The sequence below is a fragment of the Strongylocentrotus purpuratus genome, unplaced genomic scaffold (assembly GCF_000002235.5).
Source record: "Strongylocentrotus purpuratus isolate Spur 01 unplaced genomic scaffold, Spur_5.0 spur5_scaffold_14, whole genome shotgun sequence".
In the NCBI taxonomy this organism is placed as follows: domain Eukaryota; kingdom Metazoa; phylum Echinodermata; class Echinoidea; order Camarodonta; family Strongylocentrotidae; genus Strongylocentrotus; species Strongylocentrotus purpuratus.
Genome location: NW_022145599.1, coordinates 18,107,061 through 18,123,097, shown reverse-complemented (window position 1 = coordinate 18,123,097; position 16,037 = coordinate 18,107,061). Strand labels below are relative to the sequence as shown.

At 38.1% G+C, this 16,037-nt stretch overlaps 1 protein-coding gene across 1 annotated transcript; it reads left to right on the top strand.

Moving 5' to 3' along the window:
- The first annotated feature begins 7,349 nt into the window (after positions 1-7,349).
- On the top strand, positions 7,350-7,712 carry LOC115923800 (dexamethasone-induced Ras-related protein 1-like). Its single transcript, XM_030985128.1, has one exon. The coding sequence runs from the start codon at positions 7,350-7,352 to the stop codon at positions 7,710-7,712; it is 363 nt and encodes a 120-aa protein (XP_030840988.1).
- Positions 7,713-16,037: the final 8,325 nt, after the last annotated feature.

The following is a 16,037-nucleotide window of genomic DNA, read 5'->3' as shown; positions in this document are numbered from 1 at the left end:
GATATATTTTTGTCATATCGAAATTACATTTTACCACGCTCGTTTGCTTCACTCGCTCAGAACATTTAAAAACAATAATTATGATTCGGGACAACGCGATCCCCGATTATCCTTATTTTTGTGCATAGAGGTGACCGAATATAATGTATTGGGGAGCGAGATGCCCGGATTCATAATATTATATCTTATCTTGTTTGTGTTTGTTAATAAAATAACAGATTACCACACTAAAAAGGTTTTTTTTTTCTCGCTCGCTTCGCTCACTCGCAGCTTTTAAACCCAAAATGTGCCTGTACATCGCACTTTACTTGATATAATAAGAATGCTCTTTAATGAATTTGTTTGGGGGTACCGTGACTATGATGTTGACAAACGCTGACATAGCTAGCGGTCAGACAGACCAACTTGTTCACTACAATTCTCGGACATGATAACGTATTTGGAGTGGACTATTAGGCTATTATTATTAGTAGTAGTAGTAGTATTAGATTCGGATGTCATCAGATTCAGAATAGAATCTGGAGCACAGTACGGATAAAGGAACTTCAAAGTTCAACCGAAGAAATGGATCATAAAACCAATTCCAACATGAGATCGAAATATGTAAGGAATTCAATTAATCTGGCATGATGATAGTGTAATTATTCAGCCACTTGAAAGGTTCACCGTTTCAGACACACACTCTTCACGGCTTGTTTTCCCCCTTCAACTTGGTGCGAAACCAGATGCGATAATAACATTGCTTTATGCAAACATAATCAAAAGGTCATACCTTTGTAAAGTATGCATTGTACTTGTCTCGAAATGCACTTCAGATATGTCCTCAAATCTTAGTGTTTATTCGCAGGAACCGAGCACTCGGCAAAACAGAAGCTCGGAAAGCAATGTCTCGTGTTTATTTTGAAATTTGAAGTCCCATTTTGAAGATTAAAACAATAGTATGTTCTGTTTCCGCGGAGGTCATTGATTTCCAGGTCACGACGCGGTCGTGTTTCTCCGAGGCTACGATACCGTGGTTGAACTCCAAGCGACTTTTCCTCATGCAATATAGTGAGAGGAAAATCAATAGTAATATAATTGCTGTTCGATTGGGTGGCAAAATACGAAAACAGTAACATGACGGGACCTGACCCAAGGGCTCCAAAAACCTGAGGTGGGGTGGAGGATAATAATGAACGATTGGCACTTATAAAATAAAAAAAATTATATCGTAGCTACTGTCATATCATCATTAATCATCATCATTTCGAGTCATTGTAAATGTCGGAGGCTGACTATTTTCCCATCGTAGCTATTATCATAATACATTATTTTTTTTACTGACTGAAACCTATTTTAATTAGTAGATAATTGAAATAGATTACCGCAACGTCCTCTCAATCTGTTATCTCTCTGTGTCTCTCTCTCACTCTTTCTCTCTCTCTCTCTCCCTCCCTCTTTCTCTCTCTCTCTCTCTTTCTCTTTCCCCTCTTTCTCTCTCTCTCTCTCTCTCTCTCTCTGTTGTATAAGTCTTTAAATTGTGTAGTATTAGTTCCTCTTAAAAAGATTGGGTATCTAAACAAAATCCTGGATTTAACTCATTTAGTCAGGAATCTCATGACTTTTACAAGCCGATCGCCTGTCTGATCATCAAGATATTTACGATTGGAATTCGAAACCACAGTCTATTGGGGCAAACGAATACGGTCACTCAAAGAGTTTTACTATTTTGAAGCACTTCATGATCATTTTGATTTTGTTTTGGGGTTTCAATATTGCACCATATCACAGACACTCATAACACGTAGGGCCATGCATCTCAGATTTTTTCAAACTGGAAACATTATGAAACAATGCCTTTAAAAGAGAATGAATACATTTGGAGAAAGACAGAAGTTGTTTTAGGATTACCATTTATTATATCACACGTACGTATTCATACAAATAAGTTAAACAATACACAGCTTGGTAAATTTGCACTGTATGCCTGCGAATCAACTGTGAATCGAGTGTGTATCAGTAAGCCATTTTCATAATGTCTCCATCAAAGAGATCCCTCAAATAAGCTTCTTCTTTTTTTCCTTTGAAATCATTTTCGTACATTAAATGAATGTCTTCCTTGAAGAGACCCAACGCCAAATCCATCAATAAATGTGTGTTTTAAGCACGTGCTTAATGTTATGGTTACGCCCACAATATTATACTGCACCAAAAGGCGCCGATTCGCAATGCTGCATTTCGTAAACCACACACAAATACAACGCTTTCACTCACACAACCGCGCACACACACAATCTGTACACTACGTATAATGTTATCGCCGTGCTCGTACGTGCGGCCGGTGTGTGTGCTTTTGGTCATTGTGAGCACGCACATACACCAAACACGTATAAAATGTGGGTGGCGTCGTGGTTTTTCAACTACTTGTTTGAAGCCGTGCATTCATTCACTAGTTACCCGCTCGGTATAAGCTCTTGAAACTTTATTTGATGACTGCATTTTCAATTTTGCTTTCTTCCTTAGATCTGAACGTACTCCTTAAAGTCAGCCGAATGTCTAATTTCTCCGTGGTTCTTATTTGTTTGGAATACTACAGCTGTTTTTAGAGAGTCTTTTTGGATTTGAGATTGAAGAGAGGTTTGTTTTCAACAACTTTTAAGCAGAGAATGGGAACCAAAACGATACATCGCGGAGCAGGACTCGCTCAGTGGATCTAAGCAGTGAAAATAACCTTAGCTACCAACAAAGGTAAAATCCCAATCTTATTCACATATTTCGATATTTCATAAAGACCATTTTCATATTGAATATTTTCAAATCGAATTTCCAAACCTTTTCCTGGTGAAGAATAATTGCATTCACCTGTCACAAGTAATTTAATTTCAATAATAAGAATGTAGGTTGTATACATTAGTTGTTGTTTGGTCGGATTAATGTTATTGCTTATTCGACCAAACAACATGCTGTGTAGGTAATGTGCATAATAAGACCATTCAAATTTACTATTTGTAACAGGTGAATGTGATTGTCAAGAGTCATAAGAGTCATTTAGCAAGGATTTGCGTTACATTGGAACGAAAAGAGCCTATTTTATGGAAGATTCTGTAAGTACAAACGATATGCCACTATGAATGTTTGAATTTTTATTTTTGTTCATTTTGTTCAGAATAAACGAATTGAAATTGAACGTAATATTCCTCCCGGTAAGCTTGCAAAGCAATGAAATATCTTAACACAAGTTATAACTTATAACCAATTTATTTTGATGTGTTTTGGGTATGTGGTAATCCTTAAACAGTTTTTTTTAATGAATGTTTTATCCATTTCATCAAGTTATCTAATAAATCAACCTAGGACTAATAGTGTCCTTTTTCAATTGATCTTGCAAAAGATTTGTTTTTAGTAAAAGACGTCAATGTGTAACTATAAATGAAGATTATTTTGTAATTATTGTTTAATCAGAAATACAATTTTAAGCACGTACCCAGCATATAATGGTCACAGCGTTTGCAGAGGCCTCTCTCCCCACCCATGAACCAAACAAATATCTACAGAGGTGTTACCTTTTGTAGCTCAGGTGAATTACATCCCCAGTAATTACGTTTGGAGAAGCCTCACCCCACCCACCTATTCCCTTGTTTAGCTTAGGTAAATTATAATTATCACCTTCCCTGGTTTACAGAGGCCTCTTGCCCCCAACCCACCATAACAAACTAGGGTTAATATGGTGCCTTTGGTAGCTGAGATAATTTCCATCCCTGGTAAAAATTATTTAAAAAACATTCTTGAAACGCCGATGCGATGTTCATAGTGGATGCCCATAATATTCGACAAAAATTTCTTTCTCTGCTAAACAAAGAAAAGTAACTGAAATGCTAATGATGTTCTCGGCAGCAAACTGCTCTCGGTTGACCCTACTTTAGTTTCATTAACAAGACGATGCACGATTGAACTTTTGGGGATAGAACACGCTTTCCTGAATAGGAAAATGCATTAAGCCAGTCAACGCTCACTCACCCCATCTCTCTTAATCCGAATTCTCATCGGATAAATCCAAAGCGGAAAGTGATGAAATCACCTCCAATTTATCCGTCCACTTTGAATCGCAGACAATCTACATCGAGGGCTGTGAGAAGGTGATGGAGGAATATCGGGGGAGGTTTTTTATGGTGATCCGACATGTGCTCCGGTTTTTTTTATTTTGAAAGATATCGATTTCGCGTTTAAGTGAGGGTCAAGGTTGCATTTAAAATATTAAGGTTAAGGTTAGGCTCAGGTTTAGAGTTTGTTAGAGTGTTTGGTGTTCAGAATTTAAGTTACCGTAGGATTCCGACAGTTAGCCACTGGAGCACTATGTAGTTGCATCGGTATTAAGGGCTTGGTTTACAATTGACGATCTGGGTTAGGGTGAGGGTTAGGTACAGTATTTGGTAGAGTGTTGTCGTTAGTCATTCAGTTATAGTGATCCAAGGCTGTCGACCGTGGAGAAATTGTCGTTGCAGTCAAAGTCGTACAGTTTAGAGTTGGATATTGTCCGCGTAGCAAACTGTCGCCAGTGGAGAACGTTGTCATACTGTAGAACCTACAGTGTAGGATGTTGACCGCGGCGCAACCGTCACCAGACCATGTGTCGTGGAACCTGTCGCTGGAGTATTCGTCGTAGAACTTAGAGTAGGAATTTGAGCGGAGAGCAACTGTCGTCAGATCATTGTGTCGTAGAACCTGTCGCTGGAGTATTCGTCGTAGAACTTAGAGTAGGAATTTGAGCGGAGAGCAACTGTCGTCCGATCATTGTGTCGTAGAACCATGGGTAATTCAGACTGACAGTGACCCAAAGGTCAACCGAACTGACGAAATATGATGGATGGTGGCACACAGGGGTAAACATTGGACGATCGATGGATGCCGGCGGCTGTCAGGGTCTGGCCAGTATTTACATCGCATACTGTATATTCCACGTTATTCACGTTAAGAATATTAAGTGACGCACTTTTCGAATGCAGTCTTTTTATGTTATTATGAATGTGTATAAATTCTGTATTTCAATATCAGCAATTCAGTCCCCCAACTGCAAGAGAGACTTTATTGGAATCGGTTTTTCATTTACTTTTTTTTATTTGAATAAAGTGTTCAACTCATTGAATGTTAGAAGAAAAATACACAGCTTCTTAAGACGGTTTAATGTAAAACTTTCTCTCACACGCTCTATTATTTTTTGGAGGGGGTAAAACATCATTCGATAGGGTTGCTACAACATAATTCCCTCGAATTACTTTTATGCCATTGACACAAAAGCATTCAAATTCGATTTCTTTTTCTTCTTAAATAATAAAATTGTAATGGTACAATACATTGTATGGAAAGGAAACAGAATAGAAATGAATGCTAAATCTGTACAACCATTTATAGGGCATTATCGAATAAGGAAAATGCGAGTACAATGTTATTGTTTTTTCTATAAAGGACTTTCTTTTAGGGCGACTGTGGTAAATCCATTCACAAGAGTAGGAACTGTTTCACGGTGTGTTACTCTGTATTTTCTCATTCGATGTATGAAAAATGAGCTTCGGTTTTGGCACCTCACCCAGAACTGCGAATGCTTTATAATTTAATTTGGAAAATAATAGCAAGTGCAGGATACTTCATGGTACATGTTTAGGCTAGTTGAACTAAGAATGCTTTCTATTTTTATCACAAAACATAAAAACGATTTGACTCGTACTCGATGGCCTTTACAATCATCTCTATTTTTGTCACAGAGTGCACAGCCCAATAGAGATTCGACAGAAGGCATAGGAATTGCTGGAAATGAAAAGGACACCTCATTTGTCAGAGAATATCGTTATACTGTTCCATCAAACACCAAATCAATCGACAAACAAAATGTCGGTACTTTACAAATAGGTACTATCAAACAATGCATCACTTTACCAGGAAAAACAAGCAATATTCACAAATCATGCCACACTTCTCAATATATATTTCGCGATAGCATTACAGACAGTCTATATGGGCTATTCGCAGGAAAGCAAAAAGAGTGATATGCATTTAATTCGAGGGCCATCTTTTCGACGCCAAACATTATTCATTACGCGTAGTGAAAGCGAAGCGCGGCAGGGGATGAGGTTTTTGGAATAGTGATTTTATTCGTCGTGACTCATCGACTGTACGAAGCGGATATAGGCTCGGTTTGAAATGCTAGGTACGTACATCGAGGTGCCTAGTTAATGGGGTTATTAGGGGGTATAATGAGGGGGTAGAAATCTTTGGAGGAGAAGGGTAGGGGTGAAGCTCTAAGATGAGGTATCTACTGTGAATGTGGTTATTAGTGGGTATTATGAGGGTGAAGTTTGTATATTTGCAAAGGGAAAGGGGTGTGAGGTTTTAAAATGAGCTAGGTACCTAGTTGGTGGGGTTATGGGAAAACTGTATTCTTTTGATGTTGCTTTTTTGGGGTGGGGGAACGAGGGAGAGACAATGTTCCGATCTGAGGCCCCTGGTTGATGGGGATGATAGAATATAATTTGGGAGGTATATGAGTCTATGGAAGTTGGCATTTTTAGAGGCTGCAATATGTGAAGATTATGATGAGGTAGTATTATGATTGTAGTAAATATTTAAAATATGACTGGCAACATGTATTTTAAAAATGTGCACAATACAAATAAGCACCGTAATGAAAAGAGGACGAATACAGAGAAGAAAAAAAATTACGTTCTTAAATTGTAATTGTTTGCAGATGAAAAAAAATAAAAAGGAGAATTTACATATTTTGTATGTTCTTTTCAGCACTGTTGTCATACATTTCATTACTATTTTTGTATTTTGATCACTTTGGCTTTCGGTTTTCGATCGATGTTGTTCAGTTTGCCATCCTCTTTCTTTTTCGTGCATGTGTGTTTTCCTCCCATTCGTTGATAAATACATGAGGAAATGTATGTTTTGTGATAATATAATTCAAGGTTGTTCCTTTTGCTCGACTTACTCCTTAGCGAATAAAATTATAAAAATTTAATTATCGCTACCGAGGGGAAGATAAAAAACGTGGGGGTAAAATTAATGTTGTGAGTAGATGATTGAGAGGAGAGACAGAGACAGAGAGAGGGAAGGAGAGAGAGAGAGAGAGAAAGACAGAAGGTCAAGAGAGAGGGTGGATATAATGTTCGTGTGTTTGTGTGTGTGTTTCTGTTTGTTAAGAATGTAGGAGCTTCATCAAATTTTGTTACCTCTGGTTTAAGGAGAAGGTTAAAATATAGGGGGAAACGTGTAAAATGTGTGAAAATCAAGTCCTCGATTTCATCTTCTTTCTTGTTATTTCTTTTTCTTCTTCAGATTAGTGACTCCTAAAGCGAAAAAAAACTTGGTCCATTATGACGTCGAAAGCGTCGACCCCCGATTCGGAGATAAGTGCCCCGGAAGATAACTGTTATCGCCTGGTCGTGCTCGGGTCACCTAAGGTCGGGAAGACGGCGATCGTCAGTCGCTTCCTGACGGGAAAATTCGACGACGGTTATACGCCCACCATTGAGGACTTTCACAGAAAGATCTACAAGATCAAAGGCCAGGTCTACCAGCTCGATATCCTTGATACGTCAGGCAACAATCCATTTCCCGCCATTCACAAGCTATCGATACTCACAGGTGAGCTTGTCGTCTGCTTTCCTCTTGATAAACATGCCTTCACGATTTTCTGTGAAAGCGTCGACCCTTGCATCAAAGCGGGAAAACACTAAGTAATAACCGTTAGCTCTGTCATTATACATACATAGTGCAATTATTATTAATATTAAAACATTCATTTTTTAGAGATCATTCGTTATAATCGCATAATGTGTGCGTTTAATCTATAACTTTTTTAATCAAACTCGTTTTATTTGAGTCAACTTTGCCAGCTCAGGTGATGCGCGAATGGCGTGCGCGCATACTCGACTAGCTCGCATCGCCACATCAATAGACTTAAAGAACAGGTGTTTTAATGCAAAGGACGTCTCTTGACGATGGACTGGTATACACATCGTTAAGTCTCGGTATATCACGTAAACAAGTCGCCATATTTGACAGGGAACGTTCATTATGTCGCCCTCACCCGGTATCCCCAATAGCTTTGAACCTATCTTACATGTGGTTTAAACATTGCCAGAGAGCGCTATCGAAGCTGGCATTTTAATGCCCTGCAACATTCATTATACGGAGGCGGGTCGCGGCACGCGTGCAACTGTATGCTATGCAGACCTGAATAGAATGGTTTATCAGATGTCAGACTGTCGTAGGAAACAAATTTGTGTTCATCACTTAAGACTTAACAACTTAATACTTGTTGCACACTTTCAAATTATCTAATATGACTTTGTACGGGAAATTTAGACCTTGATGAATATTTTAGAAAGTCTGCCAGCACCATTTCTAAAAAGACGACATTATTTTTATGCCGTATTGACAGTGTGCTGAGATTTAGCATGGCTTTGTATCGGGAGTTTAGACCTGGACTAGGCCTAGGCCTTACTTTATAGAAAGTAGACCATATCTATTTTTAGAAATTATTCCAAATTAGGATGAGGACATCTATGCCAAATTGTGAAGGGATTTAACATGCCTTTATATACGAAATTTAGACTTTTTGTATTCATTCAGTAAGTGGATCGGCACCATTTCTAGAAACGACATTAATACCGAATTGCGAGATTTTAAAAAGAAATTGACATCGCTTTCAAGTTGCTTCATCAGTACAAAACCCGCGAAACACGACAAGAGGTCATTTCCTTCTCAATGTCATAGCAATAAGGTTGGGGCTTTTGTAATAATTATTACCATTCACGTTTTTATGCAACAATAGTAGCTTCACGCTTCGTCTAGCGATGCGTTTATCAGCAATTCCCATGACAACCGATTATTTATCTGCCTTAATCTTCCGAATGCAAACCAACGACTTTAAGGCAGTTATAACAGAAATGTTATCAAGATAAAATATTGTGAGCTTGAGCTCAATAACAATGATTATATCTGTTGAAGAGTAAAAAGATCTAGTACACGAATATATCTGTCTCGTCTTTTTGTACTTTTAGGGTATTTTTAGGTCTCCTTGTCCTTCAAGTGTGTCACATCCTTCAATTCTATGATAATGAAAGATGAATATTTACAGGGCTTTTACTCGTGCAGTGTTGATCACGTACGAATGGAAACAATGGGGAGGAAGGCCTAAAGTATCAGATTGGCTTCAATAACGTCATCGCAATCTATAGGCTAAGTCAAGCTATTGGCGAAAGCAGGAACGTGGAAGTAGAGAGAGAGAGGGGGAGGGAGGGAGGGGGAAGGGGGAGAGATAATAAGAAATGGAGACAATGACTGGAAGAGAGAAAGACATATCTGGTCAAAATAGAGTGATAATTATATATCGCAACTCGTTATGATTCTACTCTCTTCAAAATTTCATTTGAAATCCCAACTAACGCTTTTTAAGTATTTCAAACGTATTTTTCTTAGGTTAAAAAAAATGAATTAAAATGTCAGAGGTAAACATATCGGAAGTAAAAATGTAAGAAGTAAAAATGTCAGAGGTAACATGTCAGAGGTAAAAAATATGAGAGGTAGACATTCCGGAGGTAAAGTTGCCAGATGTCATATGCCATACAACTCTCCACCATCTATTTCGATAGACAAAATAGTCACATGGAAATGTGACAACATTTCTTTTTGCCAGAGGTGTTTAAATTCATGATCTCTTTATTACATCAAATATATTTGATTTTTTAATTGGTATTTATTTTATTTACTAATATTGACAAATTGCAGTTATATTTCTTTTTCCTTAATATCTTGTCAAAATCGCGCTTAATTACGGAAGAAAAGTTTTTATACCACAAAACAAATTTAATCACCAGTACTTGCTGTTTATTATCTAAATTGTAAAGATTCATTTTATGGCGCTGTCTTTAATACGAAAGCTTTCCTAACCGCCTAATTATTTACGACGGGCTTGGCAGTATATCATTAAACCCTGATTGCTCTGCTCCTCCCCGGTGAGGAGTAGAATAAAATCCTGCGTTCATGTTTGATTTCTTCATCAATAATTGACATTGTTGAGCAATTATCTCTCCATTTTGGCGCGGGATAATCCGCGCTCAGTCGCCTGATCTTGTTTACACGGCTGTAATCACGTTGGAAGGCGTCGCAGAAGCCTACCCAGTGAAGAAAGGGGGTTTTGCAGTGTACAGAGGCGTAGCCAAGCGGGCGGGGTATGGGGCAGATGTTAACCCAAAAAAATAATTCTAAAATAAAGAAGGACAACAGAGAAAGGGAAAGGCGGCGTGAATGGATGACTTGCACCCCATTTTCAAAGCCTTTCACTATCTTGGCGTGCTTCATGACCTTAAATTCTGTCCTTCATATTTCATGTACCTAGCCCCCCCCCCCCCTCCCCCACGATACCTCTTAATGAACAGACTCAGGCTATGCCACTTGTGATGTGTTCCTTGTGTGTCGTAAAGATTAGAGACCTTCGAATTTTTTTAATAGGCATCGTGTATGGGACACTTGCTGAATTTCTGAAATGTATAGTCAATTAATAAATAGACGAAACATACTGGAAGGGACCTTAATATAACGGTACTACTTGACAAAAATATTTGATTTGCCGAAAGAACATGCGAATGAGGTGTCACATCTCACCCATCCCGTCCTCCTTAGCTACGTCTCTAGTGAACTCCAAGTTTAGCGCCAATAGATACCCTACACGTCAGAAAAGAGTGCCAATGTAGGCCCTATGATATAATCAATACTTAAAATATGGAGCTTTTCAAAATAAACTGAAAAAATACTACTGAAGAAAGTATCTCTACCTTATAAATCGCATTTTACATTTAAAAGGCGTCAGGACACCTTCATACATCATTATAATTGGTAGTACACAAAATTAATCTAGCGTAGATGTGAATACATGGGTCAATATTGAACAAAAATGCACTTTTAATGTTTTGTCCGGTAAATTATGGCAAAAAGAAAGTTGGGGGCTATGAAAAAATACAAATAATTCTTAAATGTTATTCTGTTTTGATGAGTCACGTATGTCGGACAGGATGGCACTTTGCATAGCCTCGTCCAATTACCCATTCATATGGCAGCTTAAGTTTAAAATATGTAGAGTGGAGTTGAGTGAAGGAGGCCCTGCCCGGTCAGTGACTCGAACTGCAGGATTATTGGATTCTAGGAATTAGGCTCGATTTCATTTTTTGTTCGTGATAATATTCTAAAAGGGTATAACCAAGAGAGGAAATTATTTAGATCCTTCCGTTGTGGAAAAACCGGATTCTTTTGATATTTGATAGAACTTATGTATTTCTTTGTGTAGTCCTTTTGTAGTTTGACTCATGCAATTGACCTTATTTGGATATTTAATTCCTCTCGGCGTGCTTTTGGTCCTGTTTATTTCGCTGATGCCATCGACCTTTTTGGAACATTATTCTTCTTGTGATCTTTTGTATCGCTGATGTCATTGACCTTTTTTGAACAATACTCGCCCCTGTTGATACTTGCTTTAGTATAAACAGAAACAAAAGGATGTGTATTTTCTGTCGGTTAAGTTAATGGGTAGATTGTTATCGGGAAGACGGGTATTTTAACCGCGCGGATATAGGAATGTCCATTTTGATTGGGTAGATACTGAATTGACGCGAAGCTGAAGGTACTCTAAACTTACCAGCCTGATGAAGTGGATTAGACACGAAAGCGTCGGGAGAAAAGAGAGAGAAGGAGTGCAAGAGAGAGATAGGGGAGAGAGAAAGAGAGAGGGGAGAGGGAGGGAGGTAGAAAGAAAGAGAGAGGGGAGAAAGAGAGAGAGAGAGAGAGAGCAGAAGAAGAGAGAAAAGGAGAGGGAGGGGAGGGAGGGAGAAAGAGAGAGTGGAGAAAGAGAGAGAGAGAGAAAGAGAGTGGAGAAATAAAGAGAGAGAGAGAGAGGGGGGTAGAGAGAGAGAAAGAGAGAGAGGGGGGCGTAGGGAGAGAGGAAGTGATAACAAGAGATGGAGTGCGGGATATGAAGAATCACCAAACAAAATCACCAAAAAGATCGTGCAGCAAAGTGAGAGTAAAAGATTCTGGAAGAGGATGTGAGGAAGGGGAAATGGATAAGGAGAGATGGGGTATGTGATTGGTATGGAAATAGACAACGCCAAGAAAGAAACAAGGAAGAGATGCAAATTGAGAGTGAGAGACAATGGGGGTCAACTCTAAACTGGTGAATGCTTGTATTAGAGACACGTGTGAGAAGAGAGAGAGAGAGAGAGTGTCGGTGATGGAGACACTGATAAGAAGAGATAGAGTGTGTGATAGACATAGACATTAGAGAGGTTACCTTTTGCGGAGATTTAAAATAATTGGGAAGAGAATCAAATTGTAAGTGACAAATAGTATATGGGGATAAAATCACGAACGCCGCGCTTGTATTAACGACAAAAGTGTGAGGAGAGAGGAAGAGTGAAGAGAGAGGTGGTGATAGAAGCGGGAAATGGAAAGAGCGAGAGAGAGAATATAAAGATTTGGAGGGAGATGTAAAGATAAAAACAGATACTGCAAAGAAATAAAGGGTGAAGTGGGAAGCTAAGTGAAGCGAGGAAGAGAAACTATGACCCAAAAGAGAAAATCGATTGGCACTCCCTTGTATTAAACAAGAAAGTGTTAGGGATTTTTTTTTCTTCAATTGAAGAGATGGGGAGAAATGAGACAGACCTAGAGACAGACCTAGAGACAGACATAGTCAAGAAAAATAGAAAGGAAGATAAAGGAAGATAAAGGAAGAAGCGAATTAAATCATGACAAATAAGTTCTCAAGTGTCGCCCGTTATGTGTTTGTAAGACATAACCCTGTAGTTGAAAATGACTTAATTGCCGTAAGACATTAAAACCGCGTTCTATTGCAGCCAGGCAGGCGCCACCATAATTATCAAAGCATCGAGATATTGTCTTCAAAATGAAGATTAATACCTGACGGAATCGCCTTTATAATTTGCTTCAAAGATCATTAATTAAACTAAACGACCAGTAGAAAATCGAATGGAGATAGGAACTGTGTGATTAATGTCAGAGATTAATGGTGAAATGAAATATCGATAAATGTGAACGCGGTCCTTGTATGAATGGAGGAACATGTAATGACCTTGTCAACGGATACACCTGCAACTGTCGTGCAGGATTCACTGGTGTTTTCTGTCAGATTTGTAAGTTATGATCAACCGGAACTTCAGTACACAACTAATAAAAGTAGAAGCTATACAGAACTATATAAAATATGGAGAATTAAATAAATGAAATGAAATGAAACGCTTTGTATTTTTGGAGATGATTGCGACTTCTTTCTTTTTCGATTCGATTTTTGTTTAAAGACTTCATCTTGTGAGGAAATTGAGTTCTTGTAATGGTAAAACAAAAATAAACTGCTTCTGTTGCTTGTTGTTCTACTGCCGACCCGAAGCGATACCCGATGATTCAAAGTAAACCCAAGAAGGCCTACTTAAATAACCTTTAACAATTATTTACGTGCCTAAAACTGCATCATCCTTACCCATCAGAATCAATTCCGTATAATTACATAGCTGTGTGTCCAATGCCATGTCTCTAATTACAGCGGCCTCACACTGACCCTTTGTTTTTAGTTGATAAATAAATCACTTTTACATTGTGAACATCCGAAATTAATCAGAGTAATTGCCTGACAAATGAACTCTGTGCTTTATGGCGAGGCCTGATCAATTAATGATATAATTATGTCTTTATTGATTACATCTGTAACCCAGTAACTGGAAAACGATGAAGGCTTTCCAATTCAAGTATAAATGGCAATTTTTGATGGAGAGTGTTATTAAATCATGCAATTACCCTGCTTACGTAGACTTTTCAATTGACAGAACGTCTTTATGGTGTAATTATCCAGTCTCTTCTTTGCATCATAAGCATGAGGGGTTTCTTCATATTTTACATCGAATGTGAAAGGAAGGAATAAGTACTGGTAAGCCTTAACAGTTTTAAGCTATTTGTGAGCTTTTTCAATCGTGTATTACCGTTTTAAGCTCAGAGAACGATCTTCCATTTAAAAGACAACTTAAATATAAGCCTACATAACTGTTTGTGTATCTTTTGGGCACTCATTTATGCAGTCCTGTGATTATGTCTATATCTGCGAGCGGGTTTTTGATTGTTTTAATCAACAAAATCTACTGATTAAGTCATGATTTCGGTGGTTCCTAAACCTCAGCGTACTCCGTTATCACTATGCCCTACTTATTCAACCTTTCGGAATATTTTCTACACATTTTATTGCAAACTGAAACTCCAACCACCAGGGGGGTGTTTCACAAAAATCCTAAGATAAATTTATCTCTAAGTTGGACTTAACAATTATGGAAAATCGTAAGCATCTTTGAAATATTTTGTAAAGTTATTTTAAAAGGCATAAAATATTGATTTAAATTATTCATAATTTCTGTTATCAAGGAAATTTCATGTTTTTGATGTGGAAATTATGAAAAGTCTAAAATACTTAAATTTTTGCTTTTGAATATATTTCATTTTATGGCTACAAATGGCTCTCCATAATTTTTAAGTCTAATTCAGTGTTAGATTCTACTAAAGATCTTTGTGAAACACCCCCTGATTTCAAATTCACCTTGAACCGTCCTTGCCCGACCAAGTTGACAATGGTTCCCCGTTTGACCTCGGCCATTGTACGGAGAGAAAATGGACTATCGATTCCGAAATTAGAGACCACTCAGTCTAATTACCGGTTTGGGATGTGGAGTTCAGGTCAGTGGGCCTGTAGAATGGATACTTATTACGAGGGTTGTTATGAAATGGTAGCCATATCCCACCTTAACCGTCACCCTGTATACCCCCCCCCCCCCCAATCTCTCTCCCCCCCCCCCCCCCTCTCCCCCTCTCTCTCCCCCTCTCTCTCTCCCCCACTTTCTCTAGTTATTTCTCTCTCTATTTATCTATCTATCATATCTTTCTTTCTCTCCCCTTTCTCTCTATTTCCCTTTCTCCCTCTCCCTCTCTTTCTCTGTTTCTCTCTCTCTCTATCTCACACACTCTTTCTCACTCTCTCTCTCTCTCTATCTCTCTCTCTCCTTCTGTGACTGTCTCACTCTCATTCTCTAGCTCTATTGCCTTTATGATCCTTTATCTCTATCTTCCTACCTCCTTCCCCTATTGTTTCTTATACATTTTGTAATATCAAAGCATGGTTCTAATTTCACATACGACCGTAATTGTACGGTCAATTTGACAACCAAAATCGAATGACTAATTACATTTTCATTGCATACAAAATGTTTCATTACATTTTTTTCAAAGATACTTGTTTCATTTTCGTCATATTCTACCAATAACACGAGCTGAAATAATAACTATTTTCATAAAAACTTGTTCATTTGATTGCCTAGTTAAATTCGTTCGACACACTCAGCTATCGGCATAACATCGTCCCTGGTATTATATTCATATCAAACACGATTAATGAAAGTTTATTTTGGGTGTGCAGATATTTGCAATCGTGCTCCACTCTCTACCGCTATCAATCTGTTTGGAAGTAGAACATTATTGGTCGTTTAATCTATGGCGGCCATGATTATGTTTGCTCGGTATTTGAGCCGCCATTGCTAATTTCCTGCCGATATCAAATCAGGGTGTATTACATCACGCTTCTCTGTTCCAACATCCATGTTATACTTAAGGCATCAAATGTAGTCGTGAATCTAGTTCTGGAGTTAAAAAAACATGAATTCCACGCTGATATTACTTACACACTACAATGCTGAATGATTAATGTCCAATATGTGAGAAATAATATATATTCCTTTTTGTATATACTACCTAGATTTATATTGTCTTACGTGATAAAACGTGACAGCTAATTCTATAAAGGTTTCTTCGCAGGAAGGCCTAGATTGTCCCCCCCCCCCAAAAAAAAATGGATTAGACGTTCGTTGTTGCCTTCATTGGTGGGTTCAGAAGGCTCTTAACAAAACTTTTTTTTTTTACCTTTTGATTTTGAAGTATAAATAACAACTTAGATC